The sequence below is a fragment of the Pongo abelii genome, chromosome 4 (assembly GCF_028885655.2).
Source record: "Pongo abelii isolate AG06213 chromosome 4, NHGRI_mPonAbe1-v2.0_pri, whole genome shotgun sequence".
In the NCBI taxonomy this organism is placed as follows: domain Eukaryota; kingdom Metazoa; phylum Chordata; class Mammalia; order Primates; family Hominidae; genus Pongo; species Pongo abelii.
Genome location: NC_071989.2, coordinates 98,682,376 through 98,707,719, shown reverse-complemented (window position 1 = coordinate 98,707,719; position 25,344 = coordinate 98,682,376). Strand labels below are relative to the sequence as shown.

At 37.3% G+C, this 25,344-nt stretch overlaps 1 protein-coding gene across 10 annotated transcripts in view; it reads right to left on the bottom strand.

Annotated features, from left to right (window-relative positions):
• Positions 1-25,344, bottom strand: part of ADGRV1 (adhesion G protein-coupled receptor V1) — a 583,931-nt gene that overhangs the window by 192,437 nt on the left and 366,150 nt on the right. For all 10 annotated transcript variants that reach the window (XM_054555740.2, XM_054555742.2, XM_054555736.2 and 7 more), the window contains one exon: positions 13,127-13,243. In XM_054555740.2, the coding sequence (XP_054411715.1) occupies positions 13,127-13,243 (117 nt within the window). The remainder of the gene's footprint in view (positions 1-13,126; positions 13,244-25,344) is intronic.

Sequence of the window (25,344 nt, the reverse complement as noted above, 5' to 3'; positions counted from 1 at the left end):
ACTGGGAGTGCAACATACTCCAAACCGCCTTGTAAAGGCTGATTATATTTAAGATTTATTTCCATATAAATTGACACAAATAGCCTGGGCACGGTAGCTCACACCTGCAATCCCAGTACTCTGGGAGGCCAAGGTGGGAAGATTGCTTAATCCCAGGAGTTCCAGATCAGCCTGGGCAACATAGGGAAACCCCATCTTTACAAAAAATACAAACAATTAGCCAGGCATGATGATTACACGCCTGTAGTCCCAGCTACTCAGGAGGATAAGGCGGAGGATTGCTTGAGCCTGGGAGGCGGAGGTTGCAGTGAGCTGAGATTGTGCCACTGCACTCCAGCTGCGGTGACAGAACAAGACCCCATCTCAAAAAGAAAAAAAAAAAAATTGAAACAAATATTGACAATATTATTATTTACATGAGAACTTCTTGTTCTCATTTTTTTTCACCACTCACTTTATATGCCAGTGGAGATATGCTTTACTTGTAGAAGTAAAAAGATAACCTGTTCTGTATCTTCATTTTTTTCCTAAGTCTTAACGAAAACTTACACAGGCTTATCAGAATATAATACCTAAAACAATTGTGAACTGTGGATTAACTTTTCTTTACCTTGTAGTACCTATTGAAATGCTTTGCATATAATTTTAATTGAGAAATATGAAATAAATGAAGATGAACACAATTTGTTTTTATTTATTAATTGGTTAATAAATGTAGACCAAACATAGAGCTATATATCATTTAATCAAGACGTTTCCCCTAGGTTTTACTATGCTCTGTTTACACCGGAGGAAACGGAGGATGGGAGAGGTATATTTTTCAGAATTAGTAATTCAGGCTATTGGAATTTAAATTGATTCTGTGTTAAATGCAAGCAACCAACTGAAATACCCAGATATAATTTAGGTCAAATATAGATAGCAGTAAACTAAAAGACTGTGTCTATAAGCATATTTACTTACATTCCTACACAAACCTATCTATTTATTTTTACAATAACATTTTCCCTACTATTTTTCCCAATGTCCAGATAGAAAAATTGAAGACATACCTTGTTAAGTGTTTTGATTGTCACAGGCCATAGTTATGCTTTCATATGTTCCATAAACACACATTCATTCGCTTATTCATATATCTTCATATAATGCATATTAGCATATGAGTAAAATATAAAGGAGAAATGCCTTTTAAAGTTAAAAATAGGCTATTTGAACTCCATAATTTCCATGGTATATGAAATAAAGATTGGTATCCTGACTGTTGTTTAATAGTTGATTATTAACTGTGTCACCAGAATCCTTAAACTGACTATAGCATCAAGTTTAGTCAGAGATCACAGATGCTATTAATTCTGTCTATTCCATATGCTCTTAATCATTCATTTCAGATGGGAGTCTTAAGAAATGTTATCCCTCGTCCTTGCCCCAGTTCTCCCTCTTTCTTAACATTTATTGCATGAAATAAACTGCAAGACTTTTTGAGGACTGGAGAATTCAGTATTTTCTGGGTATGTCATTTTTATCTTGATAATTCCCAGTCTGTTGTCCTTAATACCTTTGATGTCCCCCAAAATTAAATCAATGATGAAGGAGAAACAAGGCTAATTTTAGCATTTCCCTTCCTGTTTTGCTATGCTCTGGCACTAAGTAGCCTTTCTACCAAGGAATAAATAACATGGACATTTGCTTGTTCATAGCCTGGTTATATTGAGAAAATAACACACAAGATGTGAATGCTCAAGTACAACTGTAAAATGATTTCTAAACGTATTCTACCATTTTAAAAGTGTGTTCTTCAATTAAGCTGTAGTTTCAAAAGAAAAGATTATATTTCAAATTAAGCTGTGACTCTAGGCATGAGATGAACAGACTGCAAGAACAATGTAAGGTTTGTATATTTTTCATAACTGATGCAGACTGCTATACAATCATTTAACTTGGTGACAGGAAGTGATCATAAAATTGGGCCAAATGAATATACAGGCAAAAATTGTTTGTCTGCTTACCTATATCATATATGAATATCTCAAATAATTTACTTGCAATTTATTTACCTCATGATTTGGAAATCCAACTGAGAGCATGTTTCATGTGGACATGAATAGCAAAGGAATAATTCCTAGGAATTTATTCTATGGATATGGCTCAAGTAAACAAATATTCAGAGTGCAAGGGTGTCCAAGGACACATTGTTTACTATAGCAAAAAGTAACACAATACCCAAAAAATAATGTAATTTCATCAGCTGAAGGCGAGAAAAATAATTTATGTAATAACGATATTATAGCATAGGAAAAAGGTATACCCATGCATGGTAAACTTAAAGATGTCCATATATATATATATATACACACACACACACACACATATATACACACACATACAGATACACATAAACATACATACACTATATATAAATATATGGACATTGTATATATATATAATATATATACTTACATACAAGAACACATGTGTGCTTATTTAAATATTTATAAATATTTGTCTGTGCATGGAATATTGATGGAGAGATACACAGGAAAACAGTAGTGTTTACTTTCAGGAATTGGTATTGAGGGTAGAGCAGAGAATGAAGAATGCAAGAAATAGTGAGAAAAAGATGTACTTTTTATTTGGTATTCAATTATGTTTTGTACCATTAGTATATGCTATCTCTAAAATGAAACCAAATCAGAATAGAAGAAGGAAAAACAGAACTAGCAAAACAGAGTAAAGATACTGCAAGATCTTAAATTCTGTCAATTTTTCTTAAAGTAGATATAACCCTGCCTTTTTGTTTGTATTTTTGTATTATACTTTAAGTTCTAGGGTACATGTGCACAACATGCAGGTTTGTTACATACATATACATGTGCCACGTTGGTGTGCTGCACTCATTAACTTGTCATTTACATTAGGTATATCTCTAATGCTTTCCCTACCCCCTCCCTTGACCCCAGGACAGGCCCCGGTGTGTGATGTTCCCCTTGCTGTGTCCAAGTGTTCTCATTGTTCAATTACCACCTATGAGTGAGAACATGCAGTGTTTGGTTTTTTATCCTTGTGACAGTTTGCTGAGAATGATGGTTCCTCCAGCTTCATCCATGTCCCTAAAAAGGACATGAACTCATCCTTTTTTATGGCTGCAGAGTATGCCATGGTGTATATGTGCCACATTTTCTTAATCCAGTCTATCATTGATGGATATTTGGGCTGGTTCCAAGTCTTTGCTATTGTGAATAGTGCCACAATAAACATACATGTGCATGTGTCTTTATAGCAGCATGATTTATAATCCTTTGGGTACATATCCAGTAACGGGTCAATGGTATTTCTAGTTCTAGATCCTTGAGGAATCACCACACTGTCTTCCACAACGGTTGAACTAGTTTACAGTCCCACCAACAGTGTAAAAGTGTTCCTATTTCTCCACATCCTCTCCAGCACCTGTTGTTTCCTGACTTCTTAATGATTGCCATTCTAACTGGTGTGAGCTGGTATCTCACTGTGGTTTTGATTTGCATTTCTCTGATGGCCAGTGATGAGCATTTTTTCATGTGTTTTTTGGCTGCATAAATGTCTTCTTTTGAGAAGTGTCTGGTCATATCCTTCGCCCACTTTGTGATGGGGTTGTTTGTTTTTTTCTTGCAAATTTGTTTGAGTGCTTTGTAGATTCTGGATATTAGCCCTTTGTCAGATGAGTAGGTTGCGAAAATGTTCTCCCATTCTGTAGGTTGCCTGTTCACTCTGATGGTAGTTTCTTTTGCTGTGCAGAAGCTCTTTAGTTTAATTAGATCCCATTTGTCAATTCCAGCTTTGGTTGCCATTGCTTTTGGTGTTTTAGACATGAAGTCCTTGCCCATGCTTATGTCCTGAATGGTATTGCCTAGGTTTTCTTCTAGGGTTTTTATGGTTTTAGGTCTAATATTTAAGTCTTTAATCCATCTTGAATTACTTTTTGTATAAGGTGTAAGGAAGGGATCCAGTTTCAGCTTTCTACATATGGCTAGCCAGTTTTCCCAGCACTATTTATTAAAAAGGGAATCCTTTCCCCATTGCTTGTTTTTGTCAGGTTTGTCAAAGATCAGATGGTTGTAGATGTGTAGTATTATTTCTGAGGGCTCTGTTCTGTTCCATTGGTCTATATCTCTGTTTTGGTACCAGTACCATGCTGTTTTGGTTACTGTAGCCTTGTAGTATAGTTTGAAGCCAGGTAGTGTGATGCCTCCAGCTTTGTTCTTTTGGCTTAAGATTGCCTTGGCAATGTGGGCTCTTTTTTGGTTCCATATGAACTTTAAAGTAGTTTTTTCCAATTCTGTGAAGAAAGTCATTGGTAGCTTGATGGGGATGGCATTGAATCTATAAATTACCTTGGGCAGTAGGCCATTTTCATGGTATTGATTCTTCCTATCCATGAGCATGGAATGTTCTTCCATTTGTTTGTGTCCTCTTTTATTTCGTTGAGCAGTGGTTTGTAGTTCTCCTTGAAGAGGTCCTTCACATCCCTTGTAAGTTGGATTCCTAGGTATTTTATTCTCTTTGAAGCAATTGTGAATGGGAGTTCACTCATGATTTGGCTCTCTGTCTGTTATTGGTGTATAAGAATGCTTGTGATTTTTGCACCTTGATTTTGTATCCTGAGACTTTGCTGAAGTTGCTTATCAGCTTAAGGAGATTTTGGGCTGAGACAATGGGGTTTTCTAAATATACAATCATGTCATCTGCAAACAGGGACAATTTGACTTCCTCTTTTCCTAATTGAATACCCTTTCTTTCTTTCTTCTGCCTGGCTTCCCTGGCCAGAACTTCCAACATTATGTTGAATAGGAGTGGTGAGAGAGGGCATCCCTGTCTTGTGCCAGTTTTCAAAGGGAATGCTTCCAGTTTTTGCCCATTCAGTATAATATTGGTTGCAGGTTTGTCATAAATAGCTCTTATTATTTTGAGATACGTCCCATCAATACCTAATTTATTGAGAGTTTTTAGCATGAAGGGCTGTTGAATTTTGTCAAAGGCCTTTTCTGCATCTATTGAGATAATCATGTGGTTTTTGTCTTTGGTTCTGTTTATATGCTGGATTATGTTTATTGATTTGCATATGTTGAACCAGCCTTGCATCCCAGAGATGAAGCCAACTTGATCATGGTGCATGAGCTTTTAATGTGCTGCTGGATTTGGTTTGTCAGTATTTTATTGAGGATTTTTGCATCAATGTTCATCAGGGATATTGGTCTAAAATTGTCTTTTTTTGTTGTGTCTCTGCCAGGCTTTGGTATCAGGATGATGCTGGCCTCATAAAATGAGTTAGGGAGGATTCCCTCTTTTTCTGTTGATTGGAATAGTTTCAGAAGGAATGGTACCAGCTCCTCCTTGTACCTGTGGTAGAATTGGACTGTGAATCTGTCTAGTCCTGGACTTTTTTTGGTTGGTAGGCTATTAATTATTGCCTCAATTTCAGAGCCTGTTATTGGTCTATTCAGGGATTCAACTTCTTCCTGGTTTAGTCTTGGGAGGGTGTATGTGTCCAGGAATTTATCCATTTCTTCCAGATTTTCCAGTTTATTTGCATAGAGGTGTTTATAGTATTCTCTGATGGTAGTTTGTATTTCTGTGGGATCGGTGGTGATATTCCCTTTATTAATTTTTATTGCGTCTATTTGATTCTTCTCTCTTTTCTTCTTTATTAGTCTTACTAGTGGTCTATCAATTTTGTTGATCTTTTCAAAAAACCGGCTCTTGGATTCATTGATTTTTTTGTAGAGTTTTTTGTGTCTCTGTCTCCTTCATTTCTGCTCCGATCTTAGTTGTTTCTTGCCTTCTGCTAGCTTTTGAATGTGTTTGCTCTTGCTTCTCTAGTTCTTTAATTGTGATGTTAGGGTGTCAATTTTAGATCTTTCCTGCTTTCTCTTGTGGGCATTTAGTGCTATAAATTTCCCTCTACACACTGCTTTAAATGTGTCCCAGAGATTCTGGTATGTTGTGTCGTTGTTCTCGTTGGTTTCAAAGAACATCTTTATTTCTGCCTTTACTTCGTTTTGTACCCAGTAGTCATTCAGGAGCAGGTTGTTCAGTTTCCATGTAGTTGAGCGCTTTTGAGTGAGTTTCTTAATCCTGAGTTTTAGTTTGATTGCACTGTGGTCTGAGAGACAGTTTATTATAATTTCTGTTCTTTTACATTTGCTGAGGAGTGCTTTACTTCCAACTATGTGGTCAGTTTTGGAATAAGTGCGATGTGGTGCTGAGAAGAACGTATATTCTGTTGATTTGGGGTGGAGAGTTCTGTAGATGTCTATTAGGTCCGCTTGGTGCAGAGCTGAGTTCAATTCCTGGATATCCTTAACTTTCTGTCTCATTGATCTGTCTAATGTTGACAGTGGGGTGTTAAAGTCTCCCATTATTATTGTGTGGCAGTCTAAGCCTCTTTGTAGGTCTCTAAGGACTTGCTTTATGAATCTGGGTGCTCCTGTATTGGGTGCATATATATTTAGGATAGTTAGCTCTTCTTGTTGAATTGATCCCTTTACCATTATGTAATGGCCTTCTTTGTCTCTTTTGATCTTTGTTGGTTTAAAGTCTGTTTTATCAGAGACTAGGATTGCAACCCCTGCCTTTTTTTGTTTTCCATTTGCTTGGTAGATTTTCCTCCATCCCTTTATTTTTAGCCTATGTGTGTCTCTGCCCATGAGATGGGTCTCCTGGATACAGCACACTGATGGGTCTTGACTCTATCCAATTTGCCAGTCTGTGTCTTTTAATTGGAGCATTTAGCCCATTCACATTTAAGGTTAATATTGTTATGTGTGAATTTGAACCTGTCATTATGATGTTAGCTGATTATTTTGCTTGTTAGTTGATACAGTTTCTTCCTAGCATCGATGGTCTTTACAATATGTCATGTTTTTGCAGTGGCTGGTACCAGTTGTTCCTTTCCACGTTTAGTGCTTCCTTCAGGACCCCTTGTAGGGCAGGCCTGGTGGTGACAAAATCTCTCAGCATTTGCTTGTCTGTAAAGGATTTTATTTCTCCTTCACTTATGAAGCTTAGTTTGGCTGGATATGAAATTCTGGGTTGAAAATTCTTTTCTTTAAGAATGTTGAATATTGGCCCCCACTCTCTTCTGGCTTGTAGAGTTTCTGCCGAGAGATCTGCTGTTAGTCTGATGGGCTTCCCTTTGTGGGTAACCGAACCTTTCTCTCTGGCTGCCCTTAACATTTTTTCCTTCATCTCAACTTTGGTGAATCTGACAATTATGTGTCTTGGAGGTGCTTTTCTCGAGGAATATCTTTGTGGCATTCTCTGTATTTCCTGAATTTGAATGTTGGCCTGCCTTGCTAGGTTGGGGAAGTTCTCCTGGATAATATCCTGCAGAGTGTTTTCCAACTTGGTTCCATTCTCCCCATCACTTTCAGGTACACCAATCAGACGTAGATTTGGTATTTTCACATAGTCCCATATTTCTTGGAGTCTTTGTTTCTTTTGACTCTTTCTTCTCTAAACTTCTCTTCTTGCTTCATTTCATTCATTTTATCTTCCATCACTGATACCCTTTCTTCCAGTTGATCGAATCAGCTACTGAGGCTTGTGCATTGGTCACGTAGTTCTCGTGCCATGGTTTTCAGCTCCATCAGGTCATTTAAGGACTTCTCTACACTGGTTATTGTAGCTAGCCATTTGTCTAATCTTCTTTCAAGGTTTTTAGCTTCTTTGCAATGGGTTTGAACTTCCTCTTTTAGCTCGGAGAAGTTTGATCATCTCATGCCTTCTTCTCCCAACTTGTCAAAGTCATTCTCCACCTAGCTTTGTTCTGTCGCTGGTGAGGAGCTGTGCTCCTTTGGAGGGGGAGAGGTGCTCTGATTTTTAGAATTTTCTGCTTTTCTGCTGTGTTTTTTACCCATCTTTGTGGTTTTATCAACCTTTGGTCTTTGATGATGGTGACGTACAGATGGGGTTTTGATGTGGATGTCCTTTCTGTTTGTCAGTTTTCCTTCTAACACTCAGGACCCTCAGCTGCAGGTCTGCTGGAGTTTGCTGGAGGTCCACTCCAGACGCTGTTTGCCTGGGTATCAGCAGCAGAGGCTGCAGAACAGCGAATATTGTTGAACAGCAAATGTTGCTGCCTGATCGTTCCTCTGGAAGCTTTGTCTCAGGGGTACCCGGCCATGTGAGGTGTCAGTCTGCACCTACTGGGGGATGCCTCCCAGTTAGGCTACTCAGGGGTCAGGGACCCACTTGAGGAGGCAGTCTGTCCATTCTCAGATCTCAAACTCCATGCTGGGAGAACCACTACTCTCTTCAAAGTTGTCAGACAGGGACATTTAAGTCTGCAGAGGTTTCTGCTGCCTTTTGTTCAGCTATGCCCTGCCCCCAGAGGTGGAGCCTAGAGAGGCAGGCAGGCCTCCTTGAGCTGTGGTGGGCTCCACCCAGTAGGAGCTTCCCTGCTGCTTTGTTTACCTACTCAAGCCTCAGCCATGGTGGGCACCCCTCCCCGAGCCTTGCTGCTGCCTTGCAGTTCGATCTCAGACTGCTGTGCTAGCAATGAGTGAGGCTCCATGGGCGTGGGACCCTGCGAGCCAGGCGTGGGATATAATCTCCTGGTGTGCCATTTGCTAAGACCATTGGAAAAGCGCAGTATTAGGGTGGGAGTGACCCAATTTTCCAGGTGCTGTCTGTCACCCCTTCCCTTGGCTAGGAAAGGGAATTCCCTGATCGCTTGCACTTCCCTGGTGAGGCGATGCCTCGCTGTGCTTCGGCTCACACTCGGTGGGCTGCACCCACTGTCCTGCCCCCACTGTCCGATGAGCCCCCATGAGATGCACCCAGTACCTCAGTTGGAAATGCAGAAATCACCCGTCTTCTGCGTCGCTCACGCTGGGAGCTGTAGACTGGAGCTGTTCCTATTTGGCCATCTTGGAACTGCCCCAACCCTGCCTTCTTAAGGGAGAAATGATTTCAGTAGTTTCAAGGAGTGATCTTACATGAAGAGCAAACAGACGGATAATTCAATATCTGTGGCCAAGAAAGGAATTTATGAATTGTTTCCTTTTAAAAAATAAGCAAAATAATTTGTTAACACATCCTCGCCTTGCACTGTGTGACTTCTCTGTCAAAGAAAAGGGAAGCCTGAAGAAATAGAGGCAAGGCTGCTATTTATGGAGCCTGTTATGAGCCATGCATCTACTTTAATAAGGAGTTAAAGGTTCTCCAGCTTGCTAAGGCTTTGCAGCTAGTTAGTGTCTACCTCACTCAAAGTCAGACCTCCTTCCACTACATGAAGATGATTTTCTTTGGTTAAAAAGAAGGTATGATTTATATTGGAAAGGCAGAGTATTCAAGATGTTTTCAAATCTATGAAATTTTAGCCACAACATATTATCTTAACAAATAATATGGGTAAATATGTACAGAGTATGCATTCTGTCCCAGACACCATTTCAAGCTCGTTCTATACATTAATCCATTTTGTCTTTTCACAGTCTGTAAAGAGAGGTACTGTTATTACAACTTGAGTTTTCAAATAAGAAAATCAAGGCTCAGAGAGGTTATGTAACTTGTTTACCAATAAAATTTTCCCTAAGCTACTCTAAAATATAATCTAACTTTATTATATGGCACTAAAAGTATAGGATATAAAAGTAAAATAATTTTCAAGATAAAGTCATTTCAATGTATTTATTCTAAGACTGAAGATATAATGCAGATAAAAATAAACATTAGCAATTCTGACATGCTTAACTCAGTAATTACAAATTAATGATTAATTTATTGTCATTATAAGCTATACACAGACATATGTAGTATATTCGCTCCTATATTACTAAAAAAAATGAAGTAGAATCATTAAAGTAAAAACTTCTCTCAATTTTATTCAACCTAATTCAACTAATACAATTGAACTAATAATAGTCTAACCTTCTACATAATGTTTTTAAAACGGATTTTAGAAAAAAAAAAACAGATTTCAGCAGTCACTATTTTATAAATGAGAAAATGTAGGTTGGTGAAGTGCAACCTCTGATCATAAAATAATTCATTAAAAGTAACCTAACTAGAATTCAGAACTTACTGACTTTTTCCCTTGTGGTCACACCACAAACCATGAAAAATGTGTGGTGTACCATCTGAAATACATTAAACTTCACTGGTACTTTAAATAGATGTCCTAAGCCATTAGCCATCCAGAATCTAATTGGTCTACTAAATGTGAATCAGCCACAATCATATTTACCTAACTCGAAGAAGAGATGTAGAATATACCAATCTTCATTAACTTTATTGAAATCTTATATATGATTTTGTCTAATGCCCCTGAAAGCAGAAAATCCATCTAAAACATGTTTGAAAGTTGGTCATTTCCCTCTTGATATATTTCAGTGATTGAATTCACTCTACTTTCAGAAAAGCCTCTTCAACTTTGACAGTTTTATTGCTATGAAAACTCTTAACCTGAATCAAAAATTTCCTTCCCTAATTTTTCACCCATTTGCTCTGAGTTGTGCCAAATGGAGCTACATAGTCCACCCTTTCCTGCAGTAGCCCTTCCGGTATTTGTAGACAGCCATCACATCTACCTAAATTCTTTCCAGGTTAGTTATGTCCAGCTGCCTCAAAGTTTCTTAGAGGGTTGTTTTCCAACTTCTCATTGGATAATTAATGTTCCTGCTGCAACATGACCCATGAGAGTAAGTTGCTGTGTCCCAAAATAGTCTGAATTTTGTAAATTACAACGTAAACATGTCTGCTTCCATACTGCTATCAACGCAACCTAGGTGTGTGTTGTTTTTGTAGTTACGGTAGTTGTTATTGTTAAGCATTCTGGTCACATATTTAATTGCTGCTGAATTTATGCTAAATTATAATTTTGAGTAATTTACATTAACTTCCATCAGATGATGTCTATTTCACTCTAGTTTTTAATTTATCACAGTACAGTTTCTCTTCATTGGCTCTACCTGTAATCTTAATGCAGGCAGCTCTCTGTTGCAGCTGTCCTTTCAGTTCTGTACCACGTACATATCTGATAAGCAATTTCCTGTGTTTTCATCCAAGTAATGAATCAAAAATTCTGAATAGGTCAGGGGCATGGACAAAGACCTTTAGCACAGCACTGGGGACCTCAATCCAGGCAGACAGATAACAACATAAATAGGGCACATTTAAAAAAGTTTAACTCAGATAAACTCTTAAAGAATTTTGCAATCAGAAAATCTTGCAAATGTTATTCTAATTTCAGCAGATATGTAAGTTTTATGTTATATGGTTTAAATTCACTTTTATTTGCAAATTTTTTTGAGAGGGGAGCTTGAAAACACCATAAATTTTCCATGATTAAAACTACTCAAAGAGCTATAAAATACTAATAATAATTCTATGAGTTAGGAATTATTATCCCTATATGCAGATTTAGAAACAAATCTTGGAGAGAGTCAATAGCTTGATTAAGCTTACACAGATAGTGGCAGAGCCAGAATTCAAATCCAGATCCAGGGTGCCGCTTGTTTCAACTAGTTCTATTAGCTAAATAGTTCAGTTCTCTTCTTCAGCCCCCACTATATATATCATACTGGGGAAAACAACCCTTCCTTGAGCCTGTGTGGTATATAGTATTCTCTCATAATATCACCACCTCAATTTCTTTCTCCTTTTGCCATTACTTCACTGTTGCTACATCATCAAGTCCCACAACCTTCCTCTTCAACAAGAAAAAAGAATATGCAAGGGCCTGAATGCATCTGTTTCATTAAAATAGTTTACATGCATACTCAGAAATGCATATGAGACTGTATCACATGAAAACCTTAAAGATACCATTACACAGAATGCATTATCAAAGACAGCATTTTAGTTGAGCCACTTAAATACTACGCACTGTCCTCCTCTCTTAGCCTATTTATCTACCAAATCAGCATAGAATAATGGAGAGAATTTGGGATTTTAGTTAGAAAAGGAGAATTGAAATTTCTCCCCCAACACTTACTAGTTCCTCCGGTGAGTATGCTAGGACTCCACTGGGCTCACTCTGTATCTTCTCGCCAAGTAATCTCTTCCAAACCAGTGGCTCCATTTTCCAACTCTAAGCCAATAGCTTCCCAGTGCATTTCTTTCTTTCTATTATTTTATTTTATTTTTTTTGGTGGAGTTTCGCTTTTCTTGCCCAGGCTGGAGTGCAGTGGTGCCATCTTGGCTTACTGCAACCTCCACCTCCTAGGTTCAAGCGATTCTCCTGCCTCAGCCTCCCTAGTAGCTGGGATTATAGGCGCCCACCACCACGCCCAGCTAATTTTTTATATTTTTAGTAGAGATGGGGTTTCACCATGTTGGACAAGCTGGTCTTGAACTCCTGACTTCAGGTGATCCGCCTGCCTTGGCCTCCCAAAGCACTGGGATTCCCAGTGCATTTCTAAATGTACCCCCTCTCCTCAAAGTTCCCACTGGAAGTCTCATAGGCACTTCATTCAGCATGTCCCAAACGAAACTCACCAGCTCTTCCCCATTGTTCAGTGATCGTAATTTCAGTTACCACTATCCACCAGATACCCAGGTCAGAAATTTGGGAAGCATCCTGGGTTCCAACCTCTGCATTCCCCACAACAAGTCTTCATTCACATCCTATAGTTCTAGTTTAAAAAAATCTCCAAAGCAGTCCACTTCCCTTTGCTTCTACTGCCACCTCCCTAGTTCACGCTACCATGATTTCCCCATGAATACAGCTAAATCTACTTAACTGGCTTGCCAATCCACTCTTTCCTGTCTCATATTCACTACAAACAGGGAGATCTTTCTAAAATCTAAATCTTATCATGTCACTCCTTTGCTTAAAATCATTCTATTACTTTTCCTAGAAAAATGTTCAAATTTCCAACTGTGCTTTAAAGGGCCCATATTGCAGACTTCATCTCTAACCACTCCCTTGTTTCCAGTCCTACTAGATTTCCGTCATTTCTTCAAACTCACAATGCTCTCTACTGTTGTACAGCTTATAGGGTGTTTTTATTTGTCATTTATATCCTGAGAATGCAGTGGTGATATATGGAATTACTTCTACTTCAGTACAGAGTATCAGACATTAAGACCACTCCACCCAGATTCATTAAAAGATTAAAGGGGCAGGGAGAGGGAATGAGGTACCAACCTGAATGAGCATCCAGCTAAACTGGCAGAGATACAGGTAATGTGTGACAGCAGCCATAGCTGAACAGCTCTCCTCAGCGAGTTGGGGACTTGCGTATGCAGACACCAGAAACAGAATCTGTAAGAAACAGATACTTCTATTTTTAAAATATGCTAAAATCGATGAAGAATATTAAGAAAGTAAACTGCTTTCTTATCTAAATCTATGACTCAGTGATTCCATGTGAAAGTAAGTTGACTTCTTGCCAAACTGATATGACTAAGAGTCATTCTAAAAATGGCTATATATGGATTTTTATATTTCTAGGAAACAGTGCATGATATGAAATGATGCTACATGTTCCTCTAGGCTCTCAAGAGAAAATTCTCAAAGTAAACCTTGTTCTTATCATGGATGAAAAAAAATCCCATGAAATACATTTATTTTAGCAAAGTAGAAAATAGTGGAAATACCACTCCTTGTGAAAATCAAAACTAATGGGAGAGAAAAGAAAGAAAAATAAAATCCTTGACTTTACCATCACCTGCAGCCTCTTGCCAGGAAGTAACATAGATAACAAAACAGACTTAAAATGAGTTTAAAAATTCAAATTCTATGATTATCCTAATCTTTGGATTTTTATTTCAAGTGCCTTCAAGCCTTTGTTGAAAAGTCACAATGAGGCCTCTCTTGACCACACTAAATTTCCTTCTCACACACATAATTCCCCTAACTCTACTTCTCTCTCACTCTCTCTCTCTCTTTTTTTAACCGGCACACATCACCTTCCAACATGCTTTGTAATTTGCATTTTTTTGGCTATTAGTCTCACCTCCTAGAACATAATCCCTGCAAAGACAGGATCGTTGACTGTTTTACTCACTAATGGAACCCAAGCACCTAGCTCAGTGACTGGCACATGGTAGGTACTCAATAAATACTTGCTGAGTAATGAGCAAGTGAAGTGAAAGACTCTTTGTGATTTCTATCTTTTTGTATTTTCCCCAATAAATGACTACTGTGTCAAATATTGCAATGATGAGTGTAGATGGTGGGGGAAACTTGGAGCAATAATATTCTGCTATAAATTCTCAATGAATAAACTCTGGCTCCCCCTTATAGACGGGAATCAACTTTTTGACTATATTTTCAGAGGGTACCCACTGTGCCTGGAATATAGAGGTGATCAGTAAGTGTTTATTAAAAGAATGAATGATTTATTCCAAAAGGAGAGAGGAGAAAACTAGTTGACTTATGCCTTAAAACCTCTTAACTTTTAAAAAGAAAACATGAATGCTTTTAATGCTATTTGAATTTATTTAAAAAAATAAATAATGTGCCCCAAAATAAATAAGACCACGGGACAAAGTGTTGTTTAAATTTCAAGTGAAATATGCCCCTCCCCAATCCTCTTGTTACCAAGGACATGTCCCTCAACTCCCCTTGAAAATTCTACTCAAGTGTATTGATAGGACAGCATCCCTGTGGTAAATTCATTAGGATCTGCAGTGAGGCTTTGCACATTCCCAACATCTCAGTTTCACAATGAAAGACGCACCTTAACCTGATTCCTCAGTCAATTACATAAGACCCAACATGCTAATTTAAAATGAATAATTATTAATTACCAATAATTTATTACTATAATTGATATTGACTGTAAATTAATAAATCTACAATATGTATCTCTTATGCCGAAGTGACTCTTTCTTCTTGGAAATTATTCATTAAGTACCTTCCTGTGCCTGATCAAGTATAGAATTAAAAAAAATCTTTTTTTTCAAGCTACGGACAGTGAACAAGTCATTTTCCCCTTCTACTTCCCTCATCAATAATAGAAGGAAGTTGGAAAAAATCAACTCCAAAGTCCCTTTCTACTCCAAGACTCCAGAACAATTTTTAAAATGAGAAGTACCTTGATTCAACTTTCTGTTTACTTAGCCCTGGATTTGGTGCATTTGTAATACACACTATTAAAAAGAACGCATGCCAGCATTTAAAGCAGAAAATAGAAATTTATGTAACATTATTTCCTGACAATCTGATACAAATGAGTTCCCTTAAAAAAAAAGTCCACAAATTCACCTTTCTAGAATGCACCACAACATAGCTTTTGAATTATTAGAGATTATGCTTAGATTTTCCTTTTTTGTCTAACTTTATCATTTGTTCTGACCTTTATTATAGGTCAGAAATTAAACCTTCCTAAATTCCACAATTATTCCTTGAACACCTTCTATGCACTAAGCACTGGAACTATGACTTAAGGGTATGGTGTGGTTTAGCAAAAAAATAAAATAAAATAAAGGATAAAAAAAGCAATCATTTTAACATTTTATGTTCTGTCTTTTTACAAAGGTGCATCTATTTCCATAAAGTCTTCATAAATTTACATACAATAAATTCAAGCCTTTCTAATTCAGATTCTATTATATGGATTGTGTTGAAGTTTACTTAGTAGTTTTGTTCTAATCAACTTAAATAGGTTGTTATGTAATAGAATAGTGTAATCCAAATTATAATTGAATATGTTTAGCTTTAAGCATTCTATGAAACTATTTATAAGTATATGCTAACTTAAATAATTCTTTTCTTTTTCAATATGTTTTCTTTGAAGCAACTAAATCAGTACAGGTTCTTGTTTAAAACTGTATTTACTTTCAGAATAGTTTTAACATCCAAAATTCTATTCTTAAGCTATGATTTGATATTTTATTACACTCTAATCTCCTTTTCTAAATTATAAGAAGATCAGTTACAAATCTACTTTTGTAAACCATGAAAGTTGTTCCAGGTTATTATCTGAATTATGGGAATTGCTTCTGTCTGTACAGGAGATTAGTCAGCAAGAGGAGGCTGAGCTGTCACATTGCACACTGCTATAAAAGGGATGCACAAAAAATACTTGGAGAACTAGATATTAAATGTGACCAGGCCTACCCAAAATTTCATTAACTTAATTTAAGATAGAAATAAAATGAGACCAAGTAAAACAAAATAAATAAAATCTCCCAGCATATTTAGCTTTCTCATTTTTAAGGCTACATAACCTAAAAATAGATGGAGTTTCACCATTGTTCTTTTATTCAAACACATAGAGATTACCAGAAAAAAGGTTATTTTCACAGTTCTCCGAAAGCATTAAGTTGAACATGAACAGAAAACAGGAATTTTTCAAAGGTTCTCAGTTGTTCATACATTGATTTATTCAGTATGAATGAGTGCTTAAGTACCCTCTATCTACAAAGTATTGTGCTGGGCAAGATGAAGTACATGATTACAGAAAACTGCTGTATACCAGCATGGTGCTACATGTTTTCCCTCGTTCTTTTGTGTATAACTCACATATTAATGACGTGAAGCCATTATTGTTTGTATCCCAATTTAATAAATAATGAAGGAAGAACTATAGGATAATTAACATGTTTAAAGGTCCTTAAACACGTTTTAAATTTAAATTGGGATTCAAATTCTGGTATCCTGATTCGCAGGACCAGCATTCTTTCTTGAACACCATGCCACCGCCTACAAAGCTAAATCAAGCACAGTCCCCTCTCGAAGTGCTAACATTCTAGGTCACTGTTTCTCAATTAGTTTTACTCTATGGCCCACCACAGGGTCATAATGACAATCGAATATAATGCCAATAGCAAATATAATACTATTCTCAATTCCATTTTGATATAACATATACACAACTTAAGAGAAAAGAAAAATATAGTTCCCCCCAAAAGTATTTGAGATATTCTTTTTAAAATGATTTATAAATTTCTCTGCTTATTCTGATTGCTTAGAGCTCTACTGTGCCAGCCAATGAAGGAAATGAAGAGTAAATACTTTTTAGAAAACTTAAATATACAGCATGTGTCCCCGCTTGCTTGAGCTAAATAACAACTAATGATAAATATTAGTTTTCCTATAAACCTCAATTCTCAGTGCTCCTTAATATATACACCCTCCTCTCTCAGTTTACTACGGATACTCTCACTCCTTTCCCTATAAAATTATTCTTGAAATGACCCCCCCTTTTTTTTTTTTTTTTTTTTTTGAGACGGAGTCTCCCTCTGTCACCCAAGCTGGAGTGCAGTGGCACGATCTTGGCTCACTGCAACCTCCGCCTCCTGGGTTCAAGCGAATCTCCTGCCTCAGCCTCCAGAGTAGCTGGAACTACAGGGCGTGCCACCATTTTTTGTATTTTTAGTAGAGACGGGTTTTCATCGTGTTAGCCAGGATGGTCTCACTCTCCTGACCTCATGATCCGCCCGCTTCAGCCTCCCAAAGTGCTGGGATTACAGGCGTGAGCCACTGCGCCCGGCATAATAGTCTTATAATGTTATTGTCCCTGTGTGATAGCAAAGGTAACAAAGGTCTCACAGCTAACCAATGACAAAACTTGCATTGGGCTTACCCGACCTCAGTTCAGTTCTCTTTTTGCTATTCTCTGCTGCCGTTATGCTGCTTTACAAAAACTTCAGAAACTCAAACAAGGGCTATACAAGGGCTATCATGAGTTCTTTGATTAATGGAGACACAATTGAGATTTTTTCACATGGCTTTCGAAAATATTTCTGTTAATACCAGTGTTCCCATACACTTGGTCCTAGCTAACCAATGAACCTCACTGGTGAGTAAACTGTGGTCTTTTCAGTGAATAATTACTAAGCTGGTTTTCCATTTATGTGAACACTAAAATTTATATTCTCTCACTGACAAAATAGGTGACAAAACAATTATCAACAGAAAATTCAAGTGGTTATCCTAAAAAAACATGTCCTGATACAGACAAGCCAGTAGCAAATAGGAAATAAAATAAAGGAGTACTGCGTAGAAGAAAACAAGGCAAATCAAGAGAGACAAGTCAAGATCTACATAAAAGTTCACTTCCGAATCTAAATGGCAGAAATTTTAGGGGAGATTTGAGTACTTTCCACTTATTACTGTCTATACAGACAGCTCACCTGAGTTCAAGTCCCAAACAGAAAATTTGATTCTCCTAAGTCATAAAATAATATTTAGAGTAAGACAAGGACTTCTGGAAGCTCAACTGTACTTTAATCATATTACATGTCCTGGATATCTATAGATCAGCCTTTCAGCAACTTCAAGTATCCAGAATGCTCCAGACATCAAGATAGCCCATCCTTCCAGACTCCAGTGTTTATCCTGACCCCCTTCCTCCATCATAAATGAATTTTAACACAAAGGTAGTACTCTTGAACAGCAAGTAGGAATAAAGATGAAAAGGGCAAGATAACTAATGGTATTCCACAACTGGCTGATCAGAAAGAAAAGAGCATGCCAACTGCCTAAGAACACCCAAGGACAATCAGTTGTTTTGAATGACAGTGAATTTTCTCTGGAGAAGTGGCAGAAATCAAAAGAAAGTCAGAGAGAAAACAGAGGGAGGTGGAGGTGGTAGCAGCAGGTCATAGAGATTAGCAGTGGAGGCACTATCTTGGCAGTGGTGACAACCAGTACTAAAAAGAGAGAAAGAATTTTAAAAGTACAATGCAGACTATGGGCAAATATAAATAGCATAATGAAGTTTTGGACAGCCACATACAATTTTTATTAATTTTACATCTGTGTAGAAATTCCAGTCTTCAGTATTTAGAGAAAATTCTTACTTCAATAATTACAAATAACTGAGCTTTATCAGTATTCCCATTGATTTGCATGAGAGTATTATGGCAATTTAGCTATTGTCTGGAAAAATTAATATAGCTTTATATACAGCATAATTTATACCTTAAAAATAGCATCAACTCTTTATAACTTGGATTTCATGAATTCCAAGTTCAGATTTTAAGCACTTTGAGGGCAGGGATCTTATTTATTGACGTATCTCTAGCACTGAGCATACTGGCTAAGATCTGATAATTTAATACATAGTTGTTGAATAAACATTTGTTATATGCAGTATTCTAACTTATTCAGAAATATTTACAAATATATGACTTAAAATTTAAGTTTGAATTGGAGACATTCACTTATTGGTAGCCCCATTAAAAGTTATTTACTTTAACAAATACATTATTAACTATATAGTACATGTTAATTACTGATAGCCCTGGCACCTAATAAAACAGAAACTGCATTAACGTTAAGTAAAATGCTAGTTTTTAGGAGTAAACAGTGACAAAAATAAAATAAAATTTTAGTTACTAGGCTCTATTTAAGTCATGGTCAGATGGTATTAGGTTTAAAACTTGAAATGATTAAAATCCTATTGTTTCTTTTCTTTTTTTTTTTTTTTTTGAGATGGAGTCTTACTCTGTCGCCCAGGCTGGAGTGCAGTGGTGCAATCTCAGCTCACTGCAAGCTCCGCGTCCCGGGTTCACGCCATTCTCCTGCCTCAACCTCCCGAGTAGCTGGGACTACAGGCGCCCACCACCAAGCCCGGCTAATTTTTTGTATTTTTAATAGAGACGGGGTTTCACCGTGTTAGCCAGGATGGTCTCGATCTCCTGACCTCGTGATCCGCCCACCTCAGCCTCCCAAAGTGCTGGGATTACAGGCGTGAGCCACCGCGCCAGGCCCCTATTGTCTATTTTCAAGAATCCACAGTAATTACAGAAATGTAATTCACTCTTTCCTCAATAAATGACCACAGGTAACTTCAAAACATGTATTACTTAAAAAATCGTCCAGAATGCTGACTTGTCCCCAATTCAGTTTTGGAAAACAAGCATTCTTATTGCCTCTCTACAATCCAATTAAACTAGTTCTTCCCTAGCAGGCAGAAACTACCTAGCACTGAGGTGGGCTACACGGACGACATTACAGAGCAATGAAATGTTTCCTACTTGGAAAGAGAGGACATCTAGATGCAAAAATGAGCAAATGCCATTATCAAGGCATGAGTTACATACCAGCTTCCCTTTTGCCTATTGTTTTTATGTTTTCACCACAGATTTTATAACACAATTGCTCGTTCTGCAAAGTGAGAATGAGGATATAAAAGAAGAGCGAGGCTTATCTTTGTTGAGACCAATAATATGAAATATTCATCTTTTTTTTAATTAGCCATATCATCCACAGGAAGAAAGAGAGATACAGGTAACAGAAAAACATTATTTATAACTCATTTACTATTATGCAAGTTGATCAGAGATACATACTCAAGCCTAAGCTCTCACTACAAGGTGCCAAATTGAAATTTTGTTCCCCTTCAACTAACGTACTCCCGCTACTCCAGCATCTGTGTATTACTCAATGGTTTAAGTTACTCAAGATTTTGACTCCCTTTTTTTCTTTATCCTGTATAATTGGTTCTCAAATTCTATCAGTTATGTTTTTAAAATAGTTCTTGAAGCCTGGGCGCAGTGGCTCATGCCTGTAATCCCAGCACTTTGGGAGGCCAAGGCGGGTGGATCACCTGAGGTCATGAGTTCGAGACCAGCCTGACCAGCAGGGCAAAATCCTGTCTCTACTCAAAATACAAAAATTAGCTGGGCATGGTGACGGGTACCTGTAATCCCAGCTACTCGGGAGGCTGAGGCACGAGAATCTCTTGAACTGGGGAGGCAGAGGTTGCAGTGAGCCGAGATCACCCCACTGCACTCCAGCATGGATGACAGAGTGAGACTCCATCTCAAAAATAAATAAATAAAATAGTTCTTAAATATGTCCATCCTTACCCCTTTCCACTATTATTTCTCACCTGGAATACTTCTTCTCCACAGTGAACAGTGTAATTGCATTGATATATAGCAATATACATACACTAAGAGAGATATACTACTATATCTTAAAGTGGGAATAAGACTTTCCTTTTCATCCAGGAGATAAATGCAGTTTAAGATGTGGCATGGTACTTTAAAATCTATTCATCACTATATTTTTCATTGAAATGGGTACCACATTTTAATGAATGTATCTCCAGTTCTCCGACATTCAGAAACATTCTATTGTTAAGATGCTGATAGGGATCATGGACCAACCATTGTACAAAGTTCATGTTTAACAATGCATTATTCTGGAAATGATTAATGAAACTTCAGTAAAGGCATCCTTCCTTGTCAAAGAAACACCACATTAGAGCACTCTGTACTGTACTGAGTCACTTCCAAAGAGTCAAGGCAACACAGTCCATTTTAAAATAAGAGGGTTGGGCTGGATGAAATGTAATATACCTTGTCTTACAGCTCTAACATTCTATAATTTTATATTTTTTGCTTCTTTCTGGCTTATCATTCAAAAGCATTTCAGAATACTTGCGTCAGACTCTAACCAAATCTAGCCATTATGTGCAAGGGCACCCTGTTATGCAAAAAGCCCCTAGAGAATTTCCCTGTAGTGGGAAGGTGATGTCCTCTTTCTATTTTTCCCACCACCTGTCCTTTCAGTAACTTATTCTGGAACTTGCTCTTCCATTCATTACCTCTAACATCTATATCTGTAATGTTTCTTACTAATTCCTCATTCACTTTTAATTTTATAGTCATTAAGAGGAATACATGTACTACATGATTTGCAAGATCGAATAGTTTTATAAGGTCATAACAGAAAGGTTGTTAAAACAATTGCTACCTGGGATTTCCCTTTACCATCACCTTAAAAATTTTTTGATGGAAGTTTAACATACACACAGTAGGGTGCACTCACCTTAAATTATAGTTAAAGTTTACACATAGACCCATATAAAGTATAGACCTATGTAATCACAAACAAGATCATGGTATAGAACTTTTCTAACACCTTGCAAGGCTCTCTCATTACCCTGAAACTTAAAGTATTCATGTATACTTGCATCATCATCATTAATTTTGCCTATTCACGAACTTCATATAAATGGAACCATGTAGTATGTGCTATTTCGTGCCCAGTTTCTCTTAACAAGTATCTGTGAGATTAACCCATACTGTTGCATGTAGCAATATTTCACTTTTTTTATTGTCATATAGTATTCCATTGAATGAATACATGAAAATGTATCCATTCTACTTCTGATGGACACTTGAGTTGTTTACTATTTCAGGCTAGTGTTAATAAAGCTGCAATAAACATTTTATACACAGATGGCCTCTGACTTATGTTTGACTTACAATTTTCTGACTTCATGATGGTGCAAAAGTGATACATATTCAGTAGAAACTGTGCTTGGAGTACTCATACAACCATTCTGTTTTCCACTTTCAGTACAATACTTAATCAATTATTTGAGATGTTAAACACTTTATTACAAAATAGACTTTGTGTTAGATGATTTGGTGCAACTGTAGGCTAATGTAAGTGTCAGAGCTTGTTCAAGGTAGGCTAGGTTAGGCTATGATGTTTGATAGGTAAGGTATATTTAATGCATTTTAAACTTATAGGTTTATTGGGATGTAACCCCATTGTAAGTCAAGGACCATCCCTACTTGTTTTCTATGGGACATTTCTCTTGGGTATTTACCTAGGAATAAAGTTGAAGGGTCATAGGATACCATGTGTTTATACGTTTAGCAGATATTCCTACTGGTAACACTTATGTTATCCGCTGTTTGTTCTTCTCAATTTTAGCCATTCTAGTTGGTGAACAGTTGTATGTCATCATGGTATACAACATACTTCAATGTTCTTTAACTTAGGTTCCATGGTCACCTAAGGCCAAAATAACCTTTTAGTCCTCATCCTACTCGCACTGCTTGGTATTTTATATTATTGACCATGTCCTCTTTCTTTATACTTGCTTGCTCCTAGCTCACCTCCTTATAAAACATAAAAATTTCAGACTTTAGAACCAGAGTCCTGGATTCAAATTCTAATATCACCTTGTAACTAACAGAATAACGTCAGGGAAGTTACTTAACTTTCTGAACTTCATTAATGATAGCTTTAAAATCAAGTTAATTATATCTGCCTTGTGGAGTAGGAGTAGCTGTGTAGAATAAGTCATAATTCATTTAGTATATCTCAAACATTTCTGCTCAAGCACCTCTGTAAGGAAAGGATATGAATGTCTGAGTTCTCCTGGGAAGTCTGGGGCTACATCTTTGCCAAAGACTTCTTTTGTGTTTACGTGTGAGTGTGTGTGTCACACTGAATCTTTTAAAACTCATCTGCATTTTGTAATACTTGTTGCTCAATATCATGTTTATTTAAACTACATATTAATGTCATTATGTCATAAAATAACATCAATGATTAATGATATAGGAAGATAGCACATATGGATTCTCATTTCACTCTGAAAAATTATTCTCTGTGCCTGGAGGATAAACATACATTTGTTTGATAAGATTTTTAGGTAGAGTGCCTGTACTGACCTTCCTCACCCTATTTCAGGACCCACTTTCTCTTCCTCCTACATCCCTTAAATATTGGTGTTCTGGGCCTTCTTCCATATGTCTTTTATATCTCCACTTTCATCCATCAATACTCTAATGCCATCTACACCTGTATTTTAGTTTCAACTTCTTCCTGAGAATTACATCAACATTTAAAATAATCCACTCATCAAAGATTTCATGATGAAAACATAAAAAAATTAGAACAAAAGCAAAAATTGAAAAATGGCATCTAATTAAACTAAACCCTACAGAATGGGAGAAAATTTTTGCAATCTATCCATCTGACAAAGACGTAATATCCAGAATCTACAAGGAATTTGAACAAATTTACGAGAAAAAAACAACCCCATTAAAAAGTGAGCAAAGGACATGAACAGACACTTCTCAAAAGAAGACATTTATGTGGCCAACAAACATATGAAGAAAAAGCTCAATATCACTGATTGTTAGAGAAATGCAAATCAAAATCACAATGAGATACCGTCTCATGCCAGTCAGAATGGCAATTATTAAAAAGTCAAGAAACAACCAATGCTGGCAAGGCTATGGAGAATAGGAACACTTTTGCACTGTTAGTGGAAATGTAAATTAGTTCAACCATTGTGAAAGACAGTGTGGTGATTCCTCAAAGACCTAGAACCAGAAAAACCATCTGAACCAGCAATCCCATTTTTGGGTATATATCCATAGGAATATAAATCATTCTGTTATAAAGATACATGCAAGCGTATGTTCATTGCAGCACTATTCACAATTGCGAAGACATGGAATCAACGCAAATGTCCATCAATGATAGACTGGATAAAGAAAATGTGGTACATATATACCATGGAATACTATCCAGCCATAAAAAGGAATGAGATCATGTCCTTTTCGGGGACATGGATGCAGCTAGAAGTCATTATCCTCAGCAAACTAACACAGGGACAGAAAACCAAACACCACATGTTCTCACTTATAAATGGGAACTGAACAATGAGAACACATGGACACAGGGAGAGGAACAACACACACTGGGGCCTGTTGTGTGTGGGGAGTGGGGGGAGAGCATCAGGATAAATAGCTAATGCATGTGGGGCTCAATACCTAGATGATGGGTTGATAAGTGTAGCAAACCACCATAGCACACGTTTACCTATGTAACAAACCTACATGTCCTGCACATGTATCCTGAAACTTAAAATTTAATTTAAAAAAATCCAACCAATAAGTATAGCCACACAGATACTGCAAAATGATTATGTTCAAATCTCGATTCATTATATTACCTTTTGCCAAAGTTCTACCTGTCCATCTCCACTAATGGAGTGATTCTTACAATGTAATTAAAAAGCCTTACCATGATCTTGCAATGCCCTATATGATCTTGCCCTATCTACTCTGTCACCTCATCATCTATACCACTGAGCCCATTACTCATTCAGCTGCGGCACTGCAGTCTCTTCATTTTCTTGAACAAACCAAGCCCTTTCTTGTTTTAGATTCTTTGCACGTGCTCTTCCCTTTGCCTGGGATATTCTCCTAGTCGGTTCTTGTCCATCTTATTTATCTCAGTTCAAACGTCATTTCCTTCGGAAGACAATCCTTGATCATACTCCTTGTATTACTTCTTATTGTATCAGTCTGCTAATTGTCCCTCCCTCCCTCCCTTCTTTTTTTTGAGAAAGGGTCTCACTCTGTCACCCAGGCTAGATAGAGTGCAGTGGCAAGATCTTGTCTCACTGCAACTTCCACCTCCTGGGGTCAAGTGCTCCTCCCATCTCAGCCTCCAGAGTAGCTGGGACTACAGGCACACACCACCATGTCCCACCAAATTTTTGTATTTTTTGTAGAGACAAGGTTTCGCCGTGCTCTTCTCAATCTCCCGGGCTCAAGTGATCCATCTGCCTCAGCCTTGCAGAGTACTGGGATTACAGGAGTGAGCCACTATGTCTGGCTGAAACTATTATACTTCTTTATGATAAC